At 39.1% G+C, this 23,539-nt stretch overlaps 10 protein-coding genes and 1 non-coding gene across 11 annotated transcripts; 8 read left to right on the top strand and 3 right to left on the bottom strand.

Moving 5' to 3' along the window:
- Positions 1–173: 173 nt before the first annotated feature.
- Positions 174–1,466, bottom strand: DDR48 (DNA damage-responsive protein 48; the record flags this gene model as incomplete). Its single annotated transcript, NM_001182678.1, has 1 exon — positions 174–1,466. The coding sequence occupies one exon, from the start codon at positions 1,464–1,466 to the stop codon at positions 174–176; it is 1,293 nt and encodes a 430-aa protein (NP_013897.1).
- A 548-nt stretch (positions 1,467–2,014) lies between these two features.
- On the bottom strand, positions 2,015–4,174 carry HOT1 (Hot1p; the record flags this gene model as incomplete). The annotated part of the gene is made up of 1 exon (NM_001182677.1): positions 2,015–4,174. The coding sequence occupies one exon, from the start codon at positions 4,172–4,174 to the stop codon at positions 2,015–2,017; it is 2,160 nt and encodes a 719-aa protein (NP_013895.1).
- Positions 4,175–4,634: 460 nt separating this feature from the next.
- EAR1 (Ear1p) lies at positions 4,635–6,287 on the top strand (the record flags this gene model as incomplete). The annotated part of the gene is made up of 1 exon (NM_001182675.1): positions 4,635–6,287. One exon carries the CDS (start codon positions 4,635–4,637, stop codon positions 6,285–6,287), a length of 1,653 nt encoding a protein of 550 aa, NP_013894.1.
- Positions 6,288–7,072: 785 nt separating this feature from the next.
- Positions 7,073–8,593, top strand: ALD2 (aldehyde dehydrogenase (NAD(+)) ALD2; the record flags this gene model as incomplete). The annotated part of the gene is made up of 1 exon (NM_001182674.1): positions 7,073–8,593. The coding sequence occupies one exon, from the start codon at positions 7,073–7,075 to the stop codon at positions 8,591–8,593; it is 1,521 nt and encodes a 506-aa protein (NP_013893.1).
- Positions 8,594–9,282: 689 nt separating this feature from the next.
- ALD3 (aldehyde dehydrogenase (NAD(+)) ALD3) lies at positions 9,283–10,803 on the top strand (the record flags this gene model as incomplete). The annotated part of the gene is made up of 1 exon (NM_001182673.1): positions 9,283–10,803. One exon carries the CDS (start codon positions 9,283–9,285, stop codon positions 10,801–10,803), a length of 1,521 nt encoding a protein of 506 aa, NP_013892.1.
- A 193-nt stretch (positions 10,804–10,996) lies between these two features.
- Positions 10,997–12,823, top strand: CEP3 (Cep3p; the record flags this gene model as incomplete). Its single annotated transcript, NM_001182672.1, has 1 exon — positions 10,997–12,823. The coding sequence occupies one exon, from the start codon at positions 10,997–10,999 to the stop codon at positions 12,821–12,823; it is 1,827 nt and encodes a 608-aa protein (NP_013891.1).
- A 136-nt stretch (positions 12,824–12,959) lies between these two features.
- MLH1 (mismatch repair ATPase MLH1) lies at positions 12,960–15,269 on the bottom strand (the record flags this gene model as incomplete). The annotated part of the gene is made up of 1 exon (NM_001182671.1): positions 12,960–15,269. The coding sequence occupies one exon, from the start codon at positions 15,267–15,269 to the stop codon at positions 12,960–12,962; it is 2,310 nt and encodes a 769-aa protein (NP_013890.1).
- Positions 15,270–15,681: 412 nt separating this feature from the next.
- Positions 15,682–16,788, top strand: MME1 (Mme1p; the record flags this gene model as incomplete). Its single annotated transcript, NM_001182670.1, has 1 exon — positions 15,682–16,788. One exon carries the CDS (start codon positions 15,682–15,684, stop codon positions 16,786–16,788), a length of 1,107 nt encoding a protein of 368 aa, NP_013889.1.
- A 738-nt stretch (positions 16,789–17,526) lies between these two features.
- Positions 17,527–20,115, top strand: PAH1 (phosphatidate phosphatase PAH1; the record flags this gene model as incomplete). The annotated part of the gene is made up of 1 exon (NM_001182669.1): positions 17,527–20,115. One exon carries the CDS (start codon positions 17,527–17,529, stop codon positions 20,113–20,115), a length of 2,589 nt encoding a protein of 862 aa, NP_013888.1.
- Positions 20,116–20,604: 489 nt separating this feature from the next.
- On the top strand, positions 20,605–22,881 carry MSS11 (Mss11p; the record flags this gene model as incomplete). The annotated part of the gene is made up of 1 exon (NM_001182668.1): positions 20,605–22,881. The coding sequence occupies one exon, from the start codon at positions 20,605–20,607 to the stop codon at positions 22,879–22,881; it is 2,277 nt and encodes a 758-aa protein (NP_013887.1).
- Positions 22,882–23,445: 564 nt separating this feature from the next.
- YNCM0029C lies at positions 23,446–23,519 on the top strand. The gene has a single exon. It is a non-coding gene; the product is annotated as a tRNA-Val (tRNA).
- The last annotated feature ends 20 nt before the right edge of the window (positions 23,520–23,539 follow it).

Below are 23,539 nucleotides of genomic sequence, written 5' to 3'. Positions count from 1 at the left end.
GTTGTCCTACTATCGATTATTTGTGCCAGCGGGCTCTGTTAGGTTGAGGGTGGAAAGTGTAGAAAAAGCAGACCTATTTGCCAGCGGATACATAGCCACAGCTCATACATAAAATTTTCATACTTAAGTCTAAACACAATAATATATTTTTTTTATCGAAGACATCCAAAAACTTAGTAATCGTCGTCACCACCGTATTGATTACGACCGCCTCTATTAGATGAACCATAAGAGTCATCATTGTTGGATGAACCGTAGTTGGAAGACCCATAGGAGTTCTTGTTTCTATTAGAGGAACCGTAAGAGTCGTCATTGTTGGAACCGTAAGAGTCATTGTTGTTGCTGGAGCCGTATGAATCATCGTTGTTGGAACCATAAGAACTCTTCTTTTTGTTAGAAGAACCGTAGGAATCATCGTTGTTAGAACCATACGAATCGTTGTTGCTGGAACCATAAGAACTCTTCTTCTTGTTGGAAGAACCATATGAATCATCATTGTTAGAGCCATAAGAATCGTCATTGTTGGAACCATAAGAACTCTTCTTCTTGTTGGAAGAACCGTAAGAGTCGTCGTTATTGGAAGATCCGTAAGAATCATCGTTGCTAGAAGAACCGTAAGAGCTCTTATTCTTGTTTGACGAACCGTAAGAGTCGTCATTGTTGGAACCGTAAGAGTCATTGTTGTTGCTGGAGCCGTACGAATCGTCATTGTTAGAACCATAAGAGCTCTTCTTCTTGTTGGAAGAACCGTAGGAATCATCGTTGTTAGAGCCATATGAATCATTGTTGTTAGAACCATATGAATCATCGTTGTTAGAACCATACGAATCGTTGTTGCTGGAACCATAAGAACTCTTCTTCTTGTTGGAAGAACCATATGAATCATCATTGTTAGAGCCATAAGAATCGTCATTGTTGGAACCGTAAGAGCTCTTATTCTTGTTTGACGAACCGTAAGAGTCGTCATTGTTGGAACCGTAAGAGTCATTGTTGTTGGAACCGTAAGAGTCATTGTTGTTGGAACCGTAAGAGTCATTGTTGTTGCTGGAGCCGTACGAATCGTCATTGTTAGAACCATAAGAGCTCTTCTTCTTGTTGGAAGAACCGTAGGAATCATCGTTGTTAGAGCCATATGAATCATTGTTGTTGGAGCCATATGAATCATTGTTGTTAGAGCCATATGAATCATTGTTGTTAGAACCATATGAATCGTTGTTATTAGAACCATATGAGTCGTTGTTGTTGGAGTCGTTGTCATTTATAGAGGTATTAGAAAATTGTTGACGAACCTTGGACTCCATCTTATCAAATCTGTCCTCTCCGATTTTGCTTTTGAATTGATTGACTCTATCTTCGCCGATCATATTCTCAGCTTTGGTAACATAATCGCCTTGATTGTTATTGCCAGAATCATTGTTGTTATTATTGCTGTTAGCAAATTGCTTCACTTTATCAAATAAACCCATTGCTGTTTTTTTCGTTCACTTATAATACCGTATATATCAGTCTATTAAAGCCCTACTCTACAAAAGAAAAAATTAATTGTAAGACATTTTCGAGAAATTCTTTTTTTATTACATAAAAATTAATGCCTTCTTATATAATGGAAAGGGGGGCGTTGTTAAATGAAATCTCAACGTGGTTGTAAGAGTTCTTGTACGACATTCTTTTCCTTTTTCCCTTTTTCGTCGGTGCCAAGCTTGTATGGCCACAGCTAAGGGGCGATTTGTCATCCTCGAACCTTCGGAGTGGTTTTTTCACCTTCCCGAAGGTTTTTAAAATCAACCACGCCAAAACTGTGGTGGGCCAGGCCAGCACCGGAAACCGCTTTGTACGCATTGATTTACGTCATATGCACCCTTCTCAGAATAAGAGATGTGTATGATTCGTACTTTTCAATCTCAAAAAGAAAACAGCACTAACGATTTTTGTAGATTTACAGAATGTATTTATGTTACACTTGTTTTTTCCTTCCTTCCTATGATTGTAAACGATTATTTACTATCGTACGTGCCTATATTCCAGCAAGGCTCTCTTGCAACCAGCCAATGGTTCTTTTCTTTACTTCGCCATCCTCATCATCTTTATATAGCCTTTTGTTCTCTAAGGTTTCTATCATCTCTTGTGCCGTTTTACCTCTCTCCATACCGTTCAGAATGAACTTGTACAATCTTTTTCGCCTTGAAAAGGTCTTCTTATTTTTATTGAGCCTCCACTTGTTACCATACTTGGCCTCAAGATGCTTGATCGATGGCTTTCCTCTTATTCCAGTATCATACTCTTCCCATATAGTCTTTACGTCAGTGGGAGCCTTCAATATCCTATAATGTAAATCAGAGTTTATGTTGGGCTTAGTAGCCGACTCGCCGTGAAGCTTTCTTCTACCGTTTAAAGAGTTACTTTTTTTATGATGCAAGCTCCTCCTCCGCTTGTTAATCGAAGCGTTCTTCATATCTGTTTCGATTTCATCATCTACTTCATCTTCCTCAGCAGTGCTGTCTTCTTCATTATCCCTTCCATCACCTTCGTCATCACCGTCATCATCATCATCCTCTTGATAGCCATCATCGTCGACATTACTTTTCACTGTCATTGGTTTTGGGTACGACGGTAGAGTAGAAGCTCTGTTTCTATTTACAATATTCGTGTTCACCCCTGACTTACCACTCGGTAACAATTCAGATGTCGTGCTATCCTGATTGATCAATTGGGAAAATGATAGAGGCTGCTGGGTATTATTTATAATAGGGGGTATAACATTTTGATTTGGGGGAAAAGAAGCGTTATCTAGGGCTAAGCTGGGCAAACTTAAAGCTGTTGTCGTGCCAAAGTTATTCAATGAATTTAAGTCATGAAATGAATTTGAAGCACTGGTGACGCCTGAATGAATGGAAGAATTGGTATAATTCATGCTAGTTGTAGAATTATGAGAATTCGTTAATGGAGATAGGGCTGATATGGGCTTTTGTGCAGCACTAGCATGGTCATTTGTGCTCGCATTGTTGTTACTTTGCGTATTTCTTCTGCGCCGTTTAATCCCATTTGGGTTCAACTTGAATGGCTTGTCAGTTGAAGCGTTCGGGAAACTAATAGGCGAGCGATTTACCTGCTGATGTGTATTTGTGTTATGAATTAAAACCTGCGACTGGTTCTGATTGGCTTGTGTGTTTATAACAGGACCAAGTTGTCGGTTAGGGAGCGATTGGTTTATATTTTGGGAAACATTATTTCGATTATGCTGCTGATCAGGTAAGATAGTATTTAGTGCGTTAGAAAATTGGTTGTTTAGCTGTGCAGTATTCGTATTCACATCTATGGTTCCATTCGTAGTCCGATGCTGGTTGATACCAGAATGGGTGTTGGAATCTCCTGTACATAAATCAGCAGTATGCTGTCTACCAGAGCCATTATTCTGCATTTTCTGCAAGTAAGCACTACTAACGGCTGATATCGAATTTAGCAATTCGATAGCAAGCTTATTTTGGGCATTGTTTGTGCTTGGGCGCGCGCTTGGCTGCGCAACCAACTTAAGTAATATATTCAATTTGTTCATAACTTTATAGTTATCTTGTTTTAGGTTTAAAACCATTGTATTCTGTTCCGCGATCTTATTAGATAACTTGTTGAAGCTTTCCTCCATCTCAATCATTCGGGCACTCATTTCGTCCATTCTTTGAAAAATCTTCAACTGATCCGTCGATATTTCGTTCGACGGTGAATCATTAGTCAAGGATTGGCTTAACATACGCCCTGTACCCGCCGTTGTCGAGTTCGAAGCGGAAACATTCGAGTTCACCCGCTCTTCATTACTCAGTTTTTCACCAATAGTTTCTGTTGGTTGACTGGTACCTGTGGGTGCTGAAATCGCTGCTGAAGTCCTCAAAAGACCTCCATCTAGTGCATTTCCATCGTTGCGAAGTGTACTGGCGTTACTGCCACTGGCGCTCTCTGAACCAGTCGTAGGCGAAATGTGAGTGGGCAGTGAGAGGTCAAGATTGATACCTATAGCATCTTCATTTACTTGACTATTCATCCTGTACCCATCCTTTAATGTAGTGGGCATCATTAAGAATAAGAAGAAAGGGCTCATCAGTGTAGAATAATCGAAGCTGATGGTTATCCTATAAATCTTTGTACGTACGATGCAAAGAATCGCAATACCCATTCCAGACATTATGCTCCAGCCATATGTACCCTAAATATAATCTTTTTTGTATATAAAAAACCTAAAAAAGAGATAACTAAACCTAGCTCAATATTTAATTTGACCTAACCCTCCGTCGGCCCTTTTTTTTTATTTTTTTCTTCGGAACGGTGCGCTATAAAGAAAAAAGGCAAATTCCAGGTTATCCATATAAACGCCATAACAAAATTTCATTGATACAGGCTTTAAGAACCTTGCTCTATTTACTACTGCTCTTTCTTCCTCTCTCAGGTTGAGCTATTTTTGAGAATAGCGCTTTACTGCTGCATGGAGGAGTGATTTTTTATAGAACATTGAAAAACCAAAGGACTGGTGCCTAACTACAAAATTTTCAAGAGTTGTTTCAAGTTATCTATATTGTCATTGGTTAATAATTATAAAAAATCTTAAAGTTTGGAGAGCCAAATTTTTTTTCTATATAAAAAAGCAAATGTCATTCAAGTTTCTGATAGAATCGCTGCTTCTCGGTTCGATAAGCGGACAAATACGGTGTGGTAGATCTTCGGTGATCCCCCGTGGCGATGTATCTTATGGGGGAGACGATACTGACGAACTTAACATGGATATAATGTTGTTTGCGTTTGGAACCTTAATCGTGGTCTACATCGTCATCTGTATCGTTTATTTTTTTACAAAACAGATAGCTACGCGGCTTATAACTGCATATTATAATGAGCATGGCCCTGGCCAAAGAATATCTTTATTCAGCGATTATGACGAAAATAATGCACACGTTCATAGCAGAAGATTAATGGAAAACATGAGTTTAAGGTGGCCCAACAATCTTGACGATGCTGATGAAGTAAGAGATAAGCTGGCACAGTTGTCACCTGAAGAGCAGTTTTATTATAAGCAAGGTGAGGAGTATATCAAGCAGAACCCACCATTTCTGCTTAACCAGGGACTTTTACAACAGTCCGAAGATAGCAATCCAGACACCACCCGTGAAGACCCTATTATGAACGAGCAAACAAGGCAATATATTCAAGAAGAGGGGGCTTATGCATGGGAGTTTAGCCCAAATCCTGATATGCCAAACCATACTGTCATAGTGGAAAATAAAACAGAGGTTTCTTTTCTAAATTATAATTATGATGCTTCTATATCCACAAATCTACCCATTCCGTGTATAAATAAAGTATATTATTGTGAATTCAAGATATTTGAAACGGATGGCCCACTAAACAGTGATGAAAATGTATCGAAAGGTGTCATCTCATTTGGTCTTTCCACACAGCCTTATCCATATTTCAGGTTACCGGGAAGACACCACCATTCGATAGCATACGATTCTAACGGCGCCAGAAGATTTAATGACTCCTTCAAACTAAATGAGCAATTAAGAACGTTATTTCCACAGTGTGAAAAGGGAGACATTGTTGGCATTGGCTATAGGTCACGTAGTGGAACAGTATTTTTCACCAGGAACGGAAAAAAACTAAATGAAAAATCTGTTGGTGGTCATATCCGCGGCTGGAAATTCCAATACCTATACCCGATCATTGGCTCCAACGTACCTTGTCAAATTCATGTGAATTTCGGCACTTATGGCTTTGTTTATATAGAAGCAAACGTTAAAAAATGGGGATACGCAAAGTCAAACGGCATTAAATTACCTCCTCCTTCTTACGAAGACTACGGTAAAGATACCCTATTAGAAAGCGGTGGTGAAGACAATGATTTCGACGAAGATTTTTCAGACGGTGATAGCGACAATATTGCGGCTGGTAGTACTACAAATCTCAATGATGATATAATTATAAGAAACGGTGAAATATTACCGCCACCACCTGGATTTGAATTCACTATGTCCCCTCCCACTGGAAAGAAGATCATCAATGAGGAAATTAATCTAGATTCCTTACCTATGCTACCACCAAGTTACTCGGACGATGAACATCATTCGAAAAATGATAAATCAGCAATAAGCGGACGAATTATTGGAACGAGCAGAAATTTAATTACTGATGAAGCATCTTTCGATAGTGTTGATAATGATAACGAAGATGAAAATGATCACGAGAGAGATCCCGAACAATTTTCAGAATTTGATGATTACGAAAGCAGGATGCATGGCATATAATACGAAAATGCATGAGATAGTAAGGCTGAAACACTAGCCCCGGTCAGTTATCTTTTTTTGCGCTGTATTACGCAGAGCCACCATTTTTTAAAAACATTGCAATTTATAACGTTTTCTTCCTTATTGAGGGTTTCAACGCTATCACCTACTCGATATCGCAGTGCAGCATATAGATATTTACATACATATATACATATGTTTACGTACACTAGTAAGGGCAACTGGTTGACCCGCAAACTTCCTTCTTACTTTCCGTACTTTTGCCATCTTTACTTGCACCTCCGTGCTACCTCTTAATGTGTCACAAGAAGAACGTATGAAGTATTTGTCAGCGCTTCAGACATCAGCATGGGTTGCAAATGCGTGAGATTAAAATGAAGCGTTCCAGCTCGAAAGAAAATTTGCTTATCTTTCCCTTCTATCATTTTTTTTTTCTCGTTTTTTATTTTGCATTGCCTTATCTTTTGCCGCCAGAAGAAACAAGGTTGCCATTATCGTGCCATGCGTTTACTTGCTAACGCCCTATGATGTTCCCGGCGGCTTTTGGATACTAATAATAGCAATCATATACCCTTTATTGGTTACTCCTATCCAATGATGAGTTTTTTTAACTCGTTTAAACATTAGGGATGCAATCTTGTCGACACTCACTGATCATATCCCGAATTTTGCTCAAGAATGTTCATATAAAGGGAGCGAATCCTTAAAAATACTTTTGGCCCATTCCTATCATTTTTACATTGCATGTCCATCAAAAACAATCGTGAAAATAAGCCAAAAGAAAAATGCCTACCTTGTATACTGATATCGAAATCCCACAATTGAAAATCTCTTTAAAGCAACCGCTAGGGTTGTTTATCAACAATGAGTTTTGTCCATCATCAGATGGAAAGACCATCGAAACTGTGAACCCAGCTACTGGCGAACCGATAACATCCTTCCAAGCAGCTAACGAAAAGGATGTAGACAAAGCTGTGAAAGCTGCCAGGGCTGCTTTTGATAACGTTTGGTCGAAGACATCTTCTGAGCAACGTGGTATTTATCTTTCAAACTTATTAAAACTTATTGAGGAGGAGCAAGACACACTTGCCGCATTAGAGACTTTAGACGCTGGAAAGCCTTACCATTCAAATGCCAAAGGTGATTTGGCACAAATTTTACAGCTTACCAGATATTTTGCTGGGTCCGCTGATAAGTTTGACAAAGGTGCAACCATACCATTGACTTTTAACAAGTTTGCATATACTCTAAAAGTTCCTTTTGGCGTTGTTGCTCAAATCGTTCCATGGAATTATCCTCTAGCTATGGCTTGTTGGAAATTGCAAGGTGCCTTAGCAGCCGGTAACACGGTTATCATCAAACCTGCTGAGAATACCTCTCTATCTCTACTTTATTTTGCTACTTTAATTAAAAAAGCAGGTTTTCCACCTGGTGTTGTCAATATCGTTCCTGGTTATGGATCACTTGTAGGCCAAGCCCTAGCATCTCACATGGATATCGACAAAATATCTTTTACGGGAAGCACCAAGGTCGGTGGATTTGTGTTGGAAGCTTCCGGCCAATCGAACCTTAAAGACGTTACACTAGAATGCGGTGGTAAGTCTCCTGCTCTCGTATTTGAAGATGCAGACCTTGATAAGGCTATCGATTGGATAGCAGCTGGCATTTTCTACAATTCAGGACAGAATTGTACCGCAAACTCAAGAGTTTATGTTCAAAGTTCGATCTACGACAAGTTTGTTGAAAAGTTTAAAGAAACTGCAAAGAAGGAGTGGGATGTTGCAGGAAAATTTGATCCGTTTGATGAGAAATGCATCGTTGGTCCAGTTATATCAAGTACACAGTATGACCGCATCAAAAGTTACATAGAACGTGGTAAAAGGGAGGAAAAGTTGGACATGTTCCAGACCTCTGAATTTCCTATTGGTGGAGCTAAAGGCTACTTCATTCCCCCAACCATCTTCACTGATGTCCCGCAAACATCGAAACTGTTACAGGATGAGATATTTGGCCCGGTTGTGGTTGTTAGCAAGTTCACAAATTATGATGACGCTCTGAAGCTGGCTAATGATACTTGCTACGGGCTCGCCTCTGCGGTCTTCACAAAAGATGTCAAGAAAGCGCACATGTTTGCTCGCGATATTAAAGCAGGAACTGTTTGGATCAACTCATCTAACGATGAAGATGTTACCGTTCCTTTTGGCGGGTTTAAAATGAGTGGTATTGGTAGAGAACTGGGGCAAAGTGGTGTTGATACCTATCTTCAAACAAAAGCAGTTCACATAAATCTCTCTTTGGACAACTAATGTGATAGTTATCATTATGTAAGTGCGTAAGTACCTAAATAGCTTAGCCTGACGACGGATGAATATGTTGACAGTCTAGCAAACAGTAGTAGTCCACTACTCGATATAAAACTGTAAGCACCATTATTTCAGCATGCGGAACAATTGTTGTTACTAGGTCCTAGAAATCCCTTAAGATGGTAAAAAAATAGAGCTATAAACTCAGTGAGATTTATTTTTGTGTCAAGAAATTATACTTGCGTGTTAGTTTTCTCTATTCCCACCATTACGTAGATCTTCCGTCTTTTTTTTTTCTTTTTCTGCATATGACGTCTGTTCTTCCTTCCCCCCCTGGAGTACAAGGAAAGTATCACTATTAGAACTCTACAGTACCTTTCTTCCACGCCCTTTAGTGCATTTAGGGATTTTCATTACTGCTAATCCAAGACTTGAACCGGATTGTTGATCAGCCCCCTTCTTAAGCTGATTGCTAAACTCCCTAAGGGTTAAGGAATTAGTAAGTTTAGGGAGGAGACAGGGAGATTGTTCAAACGAATAGCGTAGATTTAACTGATCATACCTCAGAAACTAATTGTATAAAATGGCAAATCTGGATGGGAATAAATTTGACTCATGCCAGGTAATTATACCTTGGACTTGTATCATAGAGATATAGATTATACACATTTAGAAAATTAGCCAAAAGAAAAATGCCTACCTTGTATACTGATATCGAAATCCCACAATTGAAAATCTCTTTAAAGCAACCGCTAGGGTTGTTTATCAACAATGAGTTTTGTCCATCATCAGATGGAAAGACCATCGAAACTGTGAACCCAGCTACTGGCGAACCGATAACATCCTTCCAAGCAGCTAACGAAAAGGATGTAGACAAAGCTGTGAAAGCTGCCAGGGCTGCTTTTGATAACGTTTGGTCGAAGACATCTTCTGAGCAACGTGGTATTTATCTTTCAAACTTATTAAAACTTATTGAGGAGGAGCAAGACACACTTGCCGCATTAGAGACTTTAGACGCTGGTAAGCCTTTCCATTCCAATGCTAAACAAGACTTAGCCCAGATTATAGAACTTACAAGATACTATGCGGGGGCGGTCGACAAGTTCAATATGGGTGAAACCATTCCATTGACTTTTAACAAGTTTGCATATACTCTAAAAGTTCCTTTTGGCGTTGTTGCTCAAATCGTTCCATGGAATTATCCTCTAGCTATGGCTTGTAGAAAAATGCAAGGTGCCTTAGCGGCCGGTAACACGGTTATCATCAAACCTGCTGAAAATACCTCTCTATCTCTACTTTATTTTGCTACTTTAATTAAAAAAGCAGGTTTTCCACCTGGTGTTGTCAATGTCATTCCTGGTTATGGTTCCGTTGTGGGGAAAGCTTTAGGAACCCACATGGATATCGACAAAATATCTTTTACGGGAAGTACTAAGGTTGGCGGCTCAGTATTGGAAGCTTCCGGCCAATCGAACCTTAAGGATATCACACTAGAATGCGGTGGTAAGTCTCCTGCTCTTGTATTTGAAGATGCAGACCTTGATAAGGCTATAGAATGGGTAGCAAATGGTATTTTTTTTAATTCGGGACAGATCTGCACTGCAAACTCAAGAGTTTATGTTCAAAGTTCGATCTACGACAAGTTTGTTGAAAAGTTTAAAGAAACTGCAAAGAAGGAGTGGGATGTTGCAGGAAAATTTGATCCGTTTGATGAGAAATGCATCGTTGGTCCAGTTATATCAAGTACACAGTATGACCGCATCAAAAGTTACATAGAACGTGGTAAAAAGGAGGAAAAGTTGGACATGTTCCAGACCTCTGAATTTCCTATTGGTGGAGCTAAAGGCTACTTCATTCCCCCAACCATCTTCACTGATGTACCAGAAACATCTAAGTTGCTGCGTGATGAAATATTTGGCCCGGTTGTGGTTGTTAGCAAGTTCACAAATTATGATGACGCTCTGAAGCTGGCTAATGATACTTGCTACGGGCTCGCCTCTGCGGTCTTCACCAAAGATGTCAAGAAAGCGCACATGTTTGCTCGCGATATTAAAGCAGGAACTGTTTGGATCAATCAAACCAATCAAGAAGAAGCTAAAGTTCCTTTTGGCGGATTTAAGATGAGTGGTATTGGTAGAGAATCAGGCGACACCGGCGTTGATAACTATTTACAAATAAAATCAGTCCATGTGGATCTTTCATTGGATAAATAATTCGTTACATAGTTATATAAATGTTTACATGAGATTCAAAGCTTCATATTCTATGAAATCTTTATTTTTTACGGCTTTAAATGAAGTGCGCGCAGCCATGTAAGCTAAGCGTAAGAGAATGAAATATTATAACCAACCTTCAGAGAGCAGGTGATGACAAAAGTTACGAACACGAGTTTGCATCCTAATAATAATGTTTAACCGTACCACTCAACTGAAATCCAAGCATCCCTGTTCCGTGTGTACGAGGCGAAAAGTCAAATGTGATCGTATGATACCGTGTGGAAACTGCAGGAAGAGAGGACAGGACTCCGAATGTATGAAATCAACAAAACTAATAACGGCTTCATCTTCCAAGGAATATCTCCCTGACCTATTGTTATTCTGGCAAAATTATGAATATTGGATAACGAATATTGGGCTGTACAAAACAAAACAAAGAGATCTTACTAGAACACCAGCTAATTTGGATACTGATACTGAAGAATGTATGTTTTGGATGAATTATCTTCAAAAAGACCAATCATTCCAATTGATGAACTTTGCTATGGAAAACTTAGGTGCTTTGTATTTTGGTTCCATTGGAGATATCAGTGAATTATATTTGAGGGTGGAACAGTACTGGGATAGAAGGGCAGACAAGAATCACAGTGTAGACGGCAAATACTGGGACGCACTAATATGGTCTGTCTTTACCATGTGCATTTATTATATGCCAGTCGAGAAGTTAGCAGAAATATTTTCAGTATATCCTCTCCATGAATATTTGGGTAGCAACAAAAGGCTCAATTGGGAAGATGGTATGCAATTAGTCATGTGCCAAAATTTTGCACGCTGCTCATTATTCCAATTGAAACAATGTGATTTCATGGCGCATCCCGATATAAGGCTCGTTCAAGCATATCTGATTTTAGCCACTACAACTTTCCCCTACGATGAACCGTTGTTGGCAAATTCGCTCCTAACACAGTGCATCCATACCTTTAAAAATTTTCATGTGGATGACTTTAGACCTTTACTTAATGATGACCCCGTTGAAAGCATCGCTAAAGTAACCTTGGGAAGAATATTCTATCGCCTGTGTGGATGCGATTATCTTCAATCGGGGCCACGCAAACCAATTGCACTTCATACAGAAGTATCCTCCCTATTACAACATGCAGCATATTTGCAGGATTTGCCTAACGTTGATGTTTACAGGGAAGAAAACAGCACAGAGGTCTTGTATTGGAAAATCATCTCATTAGACAGAGATTTAGATCAATACTTGAACAAGAGTTCTAAACCTCCCTTAAAAACATTGGATGCTATAAGGAGGGAGCTCGATATTTTTCAATACAAAGTAGATTCGTTGGAAGAAGATTTTAGATCAAATAACAGCAGATTTCAAAAATTTATTGCACTTTTTCAAATATCTACTGTTTCCTGGAAATTGTTTAAGATGTATCTCATTTATTATGATACCGCAGATTCACTACTAAAGGTTATACATTATTCTAAGGTAATCATTAGTCTTATTGTTAATAACTTCCATGCAAAAAGTGAGTTTTTCAACAGACATCCGATGGTGATGCAAACCATTACGCGCGTGGTCTCTTTCATCTCCTTTTACCAAATTTTTGTGGAATCGGCTGCTGTCAAACAACTTTTAGTAGATCTAACTGAACTTACTGCAAATCTGCCCACAATATTCGGTTCAAAACTAGATAAACTAGTTTACTTGACCGAAAGGCTCAGTAAATTAAAACTTTTATGGGACAAGGTACAGCTTCTAGATTCAGGTGATTCGTTTTACCATCCTGTTTTCAAAATACTACAAAATGATATTAAGATAATTGAGTTGAAAAATGATGAAATGTTTTCTCTCATAAAAGGACTCGGGTCTTTGGTACCGTTGAATAAGCTTAGACAAGAATCGTTGCTTGAGGAAGAGGACGAAAACAATACGGAACCAAGTGACTTCAGAACTATTGTAGAAGAGTTTCAATCCGAATATAACATTTCTGACATACTTTCCTAACTGCAACCATATTTCATATCCTTTGAAATCTCGCGGATGAATCGTTAAAGGAAAGGGCATACACTTTCAAATGAAACACAATCACACTCAGGAAATAAACAAAAAACTTTGGTATTACAGCCAAAACGTTTTAAAGTTAACACCTCTCAAAAACTTTGTATAGATCTGGAAGGTTGGCTATTTCCACGACATCCTTGAGAATGTGTCTAGGGGCCAGGAACCTTCGTTTGATACAAGGGAAGAGAACGTGTTCTAGTAATGAGGATATGTGTTCCTTTCTATTTATAAACTGGGCTTTTTCGTCTTCTGACAACGATGCATCAGATGTATCGACTTTCGGAACCATATCAGGTATATAGAGTAATGCAATCTCTCTTAAAATACCATCTAGACACTCTTGTTCATCCTCCCAATCAACTTCTTTACCCAGGCGATATATAAAAAATGGTAACTTGACCAGAGATGGAATGTAGCCTTTTAAAAGTAGTGGTAGAGATTTTAGCTTCACAGACTTTAAGTCATTATCTAGACCATCATTCACCAATTCTATGGAATAGTACTCATTTAGCATACTGCTCATGTCCCATATTTTACTAATTATTTTTTCTTTGGAAGCATCGTCATTTAACTCGTCAAATTCTGATAGGAGATTATACAAAACTATATCATCTGACACATTTGTACTCTGTAGGTTTATCTTACCAAAGTTTGCGAAGTCTGTCAAACCAATCTGATAGAATAGCTCATAGCACACAGATCCGTAATCTATTAAAAAAAGCTTTAAGTCATGCTGAATAGCGGCTAATCTTCTTTCCTCATCTACAACCCCAACGTAATTCAAATTTGCAAAAATGTCTGTTAGTTCTCGATGTATCGAATCATCTACTTTTTCACGCAATTTCTTGATACTCGTAAGATTAACATTAACTCGCTCCTTAGGTACTCTAATATACCCGTCTTTTGAAATCGGGAGTGCATTCTTTTCGTCATCGGCAATGCTTGGAACTTTATAATCCCCCAACTTTTGTTTCTTCTTAGGTTGATCCTTCAAGTCATTATCATTGATTGTATTGGCATCACGCGGTTGTTCGCTTTCATTTAGTGTCAGCTTTTCTGCCTCTTGGGAGTGGCTTACATTTGTTACCTTGGGTTCACTCAGTTGTCGCTTTGTAGACGATCCTTCAAAGTTGAACTGTTGACTTGAGGATAAAAATGACGTAATTTTAGCTTGTGAAGCATCTATTCTGACTAGTTTATTCTCTTGTCTTTTCGCTTTCCTTAGTTGACTATTGGCTGTCGTATATGAATTCTCTACCACTTGGGCTTGTCGGAGACTCTTCCTATTCCTATCACTTTCTATGGTGTCATTAAATGGTATCAATGACTCTGGCTTGTTTGTTGAAATTGAAGAAGCCTTGAAAGTACGTGAAGTATCAATGGCAGATAATTCGGCGTGCAATTGATTGGCGATTTTCTCTATGATCTCATCTTGGCTCAGGAAACGAACCTCTCTCTTTGTCGGGTGAACGTTAACATCAACAGCCGCCGGATCTATAACAATTCCCAAATAAATAAAAGGTCTGTTGCCCTTTGGCAGATAATTGGAGTAAACGCTGTTCAAAGCTCTTCTTAGAAGATCACATGTCACTAGTCTATTATTAATGAAAAAAATTGGTGAAATGGACTTTTTGGATATGAAATTCAAATTACACACCTTTCCATCAACGCTTTCCAGGTTTAAATCTTCTACTTTGCTGATATGAAAAGTAATTAAATTCGAAGCCACAGATTTATTGAACACAGTCCTAATCCTATCCTGGACGGTATATGAAGGTTTAACTGATAAAGAATAATTAGAGTCTCCGAACTTTTTACAAGAAAAGCCAATGTCCTTGGAATGAATGGCGTATCGCCCGACAACATCTAATATTTTAGAGTATTCATCATTATGGGACCTCAAGGCCCTTAATCTAGAAGGAATATTGAAAAAAAGGTCTTCAACTAGGATCGTGGTACCGTCTTTTCCAGCAACAGGTTTGGGGCTTTCCAACATCTTACCTTCTGCATATGAAACTCTCCATGCACATCTGTCTTCTTTAACTTTTGTCGTTACTGTGACTCTTGCCACATGTGAGATACTGGCTAAAGCTTCTCCTCGGAATCCATACGTTTGAATCTGACTCAAATCTTCGAATTTTTGTAATTTGGACGTCGTGAATCGCTCACATAAGATTGGCAGGTCTGCTTTATTAATTCCAGATCCGTTATCTGTTATTTGAAGTACCTTAATTCCTCCTTCCTTGACTAGAATATCAATCATTGTAGCATTCGCATCGATGGAATTCTCCATCATTTCTTTGAGAGCATTTACGGGGGATATTATGATCTCACCTGCAGCAATTTTGTTAACCACTGATGCATCAAGTGCTTTTATTCTGAGAGACATTGCTTATTGATAGGTCTATGTTATTTTTACCTTCCATTTACTATCACTATCGTATCAAAATTTTGCAGTTAAATTGTCCTAGCATGCTAGCGCGATTACTAAACACCGAAAACTGCTAATTTCTCGTCTTCGAGAACTCCTCAACTATAATGAAACAGCAAGCGGTCTCAAAAGTCTTTGGCAATAGCAGCGCCTCCTACACTATCTTTGCATGCAATAGAAGGTATCACATTCCTATTTTTCTTGCGATTGAACTCTAACTTGACATCTCTAGGACCCTACAACGATAGCGACTTCTTACATTGTGTTCATTAATTTGAAAAAACATCAAAGCAAGCCGAAAACAAACGCTGAGTATTCTAACGAAGCACGCATAATAATCTTCACTTCCAACCGACTGGTATAAAAGATAATGAACTCATGGAACCTGAGTTCTTCAATACCGATAATACATACGCCTCATGACCATCCCCCGACATCAGAAGGAACTCCAGATCAACCAAATAATAACCGAAAAGATGATAAACTGCACAAAAAAAGAGGCGATTCAGATGAGGACTTAAGCCCTATATGGCATTGTGTCGTCTCCGGTGGGATTGGTGGAAAAATAGGAGATTCTGCGATGCATTCATTGGATACTGTTAAGACAAGACAACAGGGCGCACCCAATGTCAAAAAATACAGGAACATGATCTCTGCATATCGTACCATTTGGCTAGAAGAAGGCGTGAGAAGGGGGCTATACGGCGGTTACATGGCTGCCATGTTAGGCTCCTTCCCGTCAGCGGCAATCTTCTTTGGGACCTATGAATATACTAAGAGAACAATGATAGAAGATTGGCAGATTAACGATACCATCACACATTTGAGCGCTGGATTTCTTGGCGATTTTATCTCCAGTTTTGTTTATGTTCCATCAGAGGTCCTAAAGACAAGGCTACAATTGCAAGGAAGGTTCAATAATCCTTTCTTTCAATCTGGCTATAATTATTCGAATTTAAGAAATGCCATAAAGACAGTTATAAAAGAAGAAGGGTTTCGCTCACTATTTTTTGGATACAAAGCCACTTTAGCCAGAGATTTGCCATTTAGTGCATTGCAGTTTGCCTTCTACGAAAAGTTTAGGCAATTGGCTTTCAAGATTGAACAGAAAGATGGTAGGGATGGTGAGTTGTCTATACCTAATGAAATATTGACTGGTGCCTGTGCAGGTGGACTGGCGGGAATCATTACCACACCAATGGATGTTGTTAAGACTAGAGTCCAAACTCAACAGCCGCCCAGCCAAAGCAACAAATCATACTCAGTAACACATCCACATGTAACAAACGGCAGACCGGCAGCACTTTCCAACTCGATTTCGCTCAGCCTTCGGACGGTCTACCAATCTGAAGGTGTGTTAGGTTTCTTTAGTGGCGTTGGCCCTAGATTCGTCTGGACAAGTGTTCAGAGCAGTATAATGTTGCTTCTGTATCAAATGACCCTACGCGGATTAAGTAACGCATTTCCAACGGACTAAGAGCCTGATTTCTGGCTCATCTAACTCTCTAGAGGATAATTTTATGTGATAAAACTTTTCCTACAAGCGGCTACAATAAAGACAGTACAAGGGACCTCACCCTATTCGCCATCACTGCACATCACAGTGGGTCTTGTACTTATCATTTCACATACATAGATATAGGTTCTTCCGAATAAGTTTTGTATATAGTCATTTACGGCAAGAATACTCATCTAAGTTTAATACGCATTTCTCTCTTCGTTCGCAGTTCCTAACACTGAGCGTTCTTGTTTGGAGGGCTCGTTTAAAAAAAAGTCTAACAAATGTGACAGATTTGCTTGAACAGGGTCCAAACTCATCTTGTATATCATAACACTACATCACTGGGAGACAAAATCGAAGTGCCCACGTGCTGCTCATTCTCTAAACGGTCTGTCGCGGGCCCTTTTCGTCCTTCGGTTTCCCTCCCTTTAGACAATGGGCTCTCTTTTCTCTATTATCTATCTCTTTTTCTCGGCTTTTCCGGCCAGCGTTGAAAGCAGCGCACGGTGAGGGTAGAAGGAAGAGCAAGGACAAGTGAAGAGTAGGCCATCGTGGGGGCTTGTGTTTATAAAGAAAATACATTCAACAATTTAGTAAAACGTGTTCAAGAAGTGTTAATCAGACCAATTGGACACTACACCTTCGTAATCACAGTTTTACCTTCTAAGAAACATACAGGGAAGAAATTACTGAAGATAGACACATCGGTCGATTATGCAGTACGTAGGCAGAGCTCTTGGGTCTGTGTCTAAAACATGGTCTTCTATCAATCCGGCTACGCTATCAGGTGCTATAGATGTCATTGTAGTGGAGCATCCAGACGGAAGGCTATCATGTTCTCCCTTTCATGTGAGGTTCGGCAAATTTCAAATTCTAAAGCCATCTCAAAAGAAAGTCCAAGTGTTTATAAATGAGAAACTGAGTAATATGCCAATGAAACTGAGTGATTCTGGAGAAGCCTATTTCGTTTTCGAGATGGGTGACCAGGTCACTGATGTCCCTGACGAATTGCTTGTGTCGCCCGTGATGAGCGCCACATCAAGCCCCCCTCAATCACCTGAAACATCCATCTTAGAAGGAGGAACCGAGGGTGAAGGTGAAGGTGAAAATGAAAATAAGAAGAAGGAAAAGAAAGTGCTAGAGGAACCAGATTTTTTAGATATCAATGACACTGGAGATTCAGGCAGTAAAAATAGTGAAACTACAGGGTCGCTTTCTCCTACTGAATCCTCTACAACGACACCACCAGATTCAGTTGAAGAGAGGAAGCTTGTTGAGCAGCGTACAAAGAACTTTCAGCAAAAACTAAACAAAAAACTCACTGAAATCCATATACCCAGTAAACTTGATAACAATGGCGACTTACTACTAGACACTGAAGGTTACAAGCCAAACAAGAATATGATGCATGACACAGACATACAACTGAAGCAGTTGTTAAAGGACGAATTCGGTAATGATTCAGATATTTCCAGTTTTATCAAGGAGGACAAAAATGGCAACATCAAGATCGTAAATCCTTACGAGCACCTTACTGATTTATCTCCTCCAGGTACGCCTCCAACAATGGCCACAAGCGGATCAGTTTTAGGCTTAGATGCAATGGAATCAGGAAGTACTTTGAATTCGTTATCTTCTTCACCTTCTGGTTCCGATACTGAGGACGAAACATCATTTAGCAAAGAACAAAGCAGTAAAAGTGAAAAAACTAGCAAGAAAGGAACAGCAGGGAGCGGTGAGACCGAGAAAAGATACATACGAACGATAAGATTGACTAATGACCAGTTAAAGTGCCTAAATTTAACTTATGGTGAAAATGATCTGAAATTTTCCGTAGATCACGGAAAAGCTATTGTTACGTCAAAATTATTCGTTTGGAGGTGGGATGTTCCAATTGTTATCAGTGATATTGATGGCACCATCACAAAATCGGACGCTTTAGGCCATGTTCTGGCAATGATAGGAAAAGACTGGACGCACTTGGGTGTAGCCAAGTTATTTAGCGAGATCTCCAGGAATGGCTATAATATACTCTATCTAACTGCAAGAAGTGCTGGACAAGCTGATTCCACGAGGAGTTATTTGCGATCAATTGAACAGAATGGCAGCAAACTACCAAATGGGCCTGTGATTTTATCACCCGATAGAACGATGGCTGCGTTAAGGCGGGAAGTAATACTAAAAAAACCTGAAGTCTTTAAAATCGCGTGTCTAAACGACATAAGATCCTTGTATTTTGAAGACAGTGATAACGAAGTGGATACAGAGGAAAAATCAACACCATTTTTTGCCGGCTTTGGTAATAGGATTACTGATGCTTTATCTTACAGAACTGTGGGGATACCTAGTTCAAGAATTTTCACAATAAATACAGAGGGTGAGGTTCATATGGAATTATTGGAGTTAGCAGGTTACAGAAGCTCCTATATTCATATCAATGAGCTTGTCGATCATTTCTTTCCACCAGTCAGCCTTGATAGTGTCGATCTAAGAACTAATACTTCCATGGTTCCTGGCTCCCCCCCTAATAGAACGTTGGATAACTTTGACTCAGAAATTACTTCAGGTCGCAAAACGCTATTTAGAGGCAATCAGGAAGAGAAATTCACAGACGTAAATTTTTGGAGAGACCCGTTAGTCGACATCGACAACTTATCGGATATTAGCAATGATGATTCTGATAACATCGATGAAGATACTGACGTATCACAACAAAGCAACATTAGTAGAAATAGGGCAAATTCAGTCAAAACCGCCAAGGTCACTAAAGCCCCGCAAAGAAATGTGAGCGGCAGCACAAATAACAACGAAGTTTTAGCCGCTTCGTCTGATGTAGAAAATGCGTCTGACCTGGTGAGTTCCCATAGTAGCTCAGGATCCACGCCCAATAAATCTACAATGTCCAAAGGGGACATTGGAAAACAAATATATTTGGAGCTAGGTTCTCCACTTGCATCGCCAAAACTAAGATATTTAGACGATATGGATGATGAAGACTCCAATTACAATAGAACTAAATCAAGGAGAGCATCTTCTGCAGCCGCGACTAGTATCGATAAAGAGTTCAAAAAGCTCTCTGTGTCAAAGGCCGGCGCTCCAACAAGAATTGTTTCAAAGATCAACGTTTCAAATGACGTACATTCACTTGGGAATTCAGATACCGAATCACGAAGGGAGCAAAGTGTTAATGAAACAGGGCGCAATCAGCTACCCCACAACTCAATGGACGATAAAGATTTGGATTCAAGAGTAAGCGATGAATTCGATGACGATGAATTCGACGAAGATGAATTCGAAGATTAAAGATTCTTGTAGCCGAATATTATTTATAACGATCCATACTGCATATTAAGTAAAATTATGAAGTACTAAGTAACAATTTTTCAATTTTATTTAAGAAAAGAGAAGGAAAAAAAAAAGAAGAAAATTTTTTGATAGAAGAAAAAGGTAAACGATGATTGTTACGTACCAAGTGTTCTTCTGAGCTATTTGGTAATTACATACTTCTTCGAAATGTCAAGGTAAATACTTTTCTATACGCACACGAAACTCGCTTGCTGCAACAGGTATTACGTCAGGTGAAAAAAGCGGCCAAGAGGCAATGCCGAAATACAATGCGTGTATAACAGGAAGAGGAGGGGTATAATAAAATCACCATAGTAGAAAAGACCAGAAAGATTTCTATTGCAATCCTGTGTGACTCTTTTGGTTTTTCCCTTTGGTATCTCCCGGTTCTTTTGTCAATTTTTCGTTAAACTGCAGTGAAATAAGAAAAAGGTGCATGATAAAGATATGGATAACACGACCAATATTAATACAAATGAGCGCTCTAGTAACACGGATTTTAGCTCAGCTCCCAATATCAAAGGTTTGAATAGCCATACTCAGTTGCAGTTTGATGCGGATTCTCGAGTTTTCGTTTCGGATGTAATGGCTAAGAACTCTAAGCAATTATTGTACGCCCATATTTATAACTATTTAATCAAAAACAATTACTGGAACTCTGCCGCAAAATTTTTAAGCGAAGCTGACCTTCCTTTATCTAGAATAAACGGATCTGCTTCGGGTGGGAAAACTAGCTTGAACGCCAGCCTGAAGCAGGGATTAATGGATATTGCATCTAAGGGTGACATTGTTAGTGAAGATGGGCTATTACCTTCGAAAATGCTGATGGACGCTAATGACACGTTTTTACTGGAATGGTGGGAAATTTTTCAATCATTGTTCAATGGAGACCTAGAATCTGGGTACCAACAGGATCATAATCCTTTAAGAGAGAGAATAATACCAATTTTGCCAGCTAATTCTAAATCTAATATGCCTTCCCATTTCTCTAATCTCCCACCAAATGTGATTCCACCAACTCAAAATAGTTTTCCAGTTTCAGAGGAGAGTTTTAGGCCCAATGGTGACGGAAGTAACTTTAATTTAAACGATCCAACCAATCGAAACGTCTCCGAAAGATTTCTATCGAGAACTTCCGGTGTCTACGACAAACAGAATAGCGCTAATTTTGCACCTGATACTGCTATAAACAGTGATATTGCTGGGCAGCAGTACGCAACTATAAATCTACATAAACACTTCAATGATTTGCAATCACCAGCACAGCCCCAGCAATCATCTCAACAGCAGATCCAGCAGCCTCAGCATCAACCCCAGCATCAACCGCAACAGCAACAGCAACAGCAACAACAACAACAACAACAGCAACAGCAACAGCAACAGCAACAGCAGCAACAGCAACAGCAACAGCAACAACATCAACAGCAGCAACAGACACCGTATCCTATTGTCAACCCACAAATGGTCCCTCATATTCCATCGGAAAATTCTCATTCAACCGGACTTATGCCTTCAGTGCCTCCTACAAATCAACAATTTAATGCACAAACCCAATCTTCAATGTTTTCAGACCAGCAGCGCTTCTTTCAATATCAATTACACCACCAAAATCAAGGACAGGCGCCATCTTTTCAGCAAAGCCAATCTGGCAGGTTTGATGACATGAACGCTATGAAAATGTTTTTTCAGCAGCAAGCACTACAGCAAAATTCACTACAGCAAAATCTTGGAAATCAAAATTATCAATCTAATACACGTAACAATACTGCGGAAGAAACTACGCCCACAAATGACAATAACGCAAATGGCAATAGTTTATTGCAAGAACACATACGAGCCCGCTTCAATAAGATGAAAACAATTCCTCAACAAATGAAAAATCAAAGCACTGTCGCAAATCCGGTTGTTAGTGATATAACATCTCAACAGCAGTACATGCATATGATGATGCAAAGAATGGCGGCTAACCAGCAATTACAAAATAGTGCCTTTCCTCCAGACACTAATCGTATAGCGCCAGCTAACAACACTATGCCATTACAACCAGGAAATATGGGGTCTCCTGTCATTGAAAATCCAGGTATGAGGCAGACTAATCCATCCGGACAAAACCCTATGATCAATATGCAGCCCTTATATCAAAATGTTTCTTCCGCAATGCATGCGTTCGCTCCGCAACAACAATTTCATCTACCACAACATTATAAAACCAATACTTCAGTACCACAAAATGATTCTACCTCCGTCTTTCCTTTGCCTAACAATAACAATAACAATAACAACAACAACAATAATAATAATAATAATAATAGTAATAATAGTAATAATAATAATAATAATAATAATAATAATAATAATAGTAATAATACACCCACAGTATCACAACCATCATCAAAATGTACTTCTAGCTCCAGCACAACTCCTAATATAACTACAACAATTCAACCCAAGCGGAAACAGAGAGTGGGTAAAACAAAGACCAAGGAATCAAGAAAAGTTGCTGCAGCTCAGAAAGTTATGAAATCTAAGAAACTGGAACAAAATGGTGATTCAGCTGCTACAAACTTCATCAATGTCACTCCAAAGGACAGTGGCGGTAAGGGTACCGTAAAAGTTCAAAACAGTAACTCGCAGCAACAACTAAATGGCTCTTTTTCTATGGATACAGAAACATTCGACATATTTAACATTGGTGACTTTTCTCCTGATCTAATGGATAGCTAAAACCTATTAAACAACAAAAAGTGTTTCATCGTCATTCTTCCAATACTAACCGTTGCATCTTTTCTTTCATATGAGTAGTATGTTTCTAATTTGAATCTTTAAGAAAATTGTTTGTCTGTATTTGTCGGAACGATTTTTGGGATCATCGTTCAGTGCAGGTGTATCGTTTCTCAAATGAAGTGTGAAACTTACTTCTCACTTAGGTTTTCAAAATAATGGCATATAAAGATGGTCTAACATCTATACATATTTTTGACCAAGCAGGAGTCAATCGTTAGAGTAAGTGAGTATATCAGTTTAGTTATTTTAAATTAGACAATGTAATGGAGGGGTGCCAGTGACACTATATAAAATAAAAAAAAAATTTGCATCTGGTGCGCAATAGCGTTCTTGTAACCAAATTTCTATTCCGGTCGAATTTAAACTAGCAAGAAAATAGGTAAGCAAGCTATCTGGCCAGCTAAAAAGACGGTGCCTCAAAGTTTTCGGAATTTTTATATTTAATTCCTAACATATTTAGAGAAATGTAGCATACTCTTTATACAGAATTCTCCAACTTACTATGGTTTCGTGGTCTAGTCGGTTATGGCATCTGCTTAACACGCAGAACGTCCCCAGTTCGATCCTGGGCGAAATCATTTTTTTGAAGACATCCCGC

The sequence above is a fragment of the Saccharomyces cerevisiae genome, chromosome XIII (assembly GCF_000146045.2).
Source record: "Saccharomyces cerevisiae S288C chromosome XIII, complete sequence".
In the NCBI taxonomy this organism is placed as follows: Eukaryota; Fungi; Ascomycota; class Saccharomycetes; order Saccharomycetales; family Saccharomycetaceae; genus Saccharomyces; species Saccharomyces cerevisiae.
This window is presented reverse-complemented; position numbering and strand designations above follow the sequence as displayed.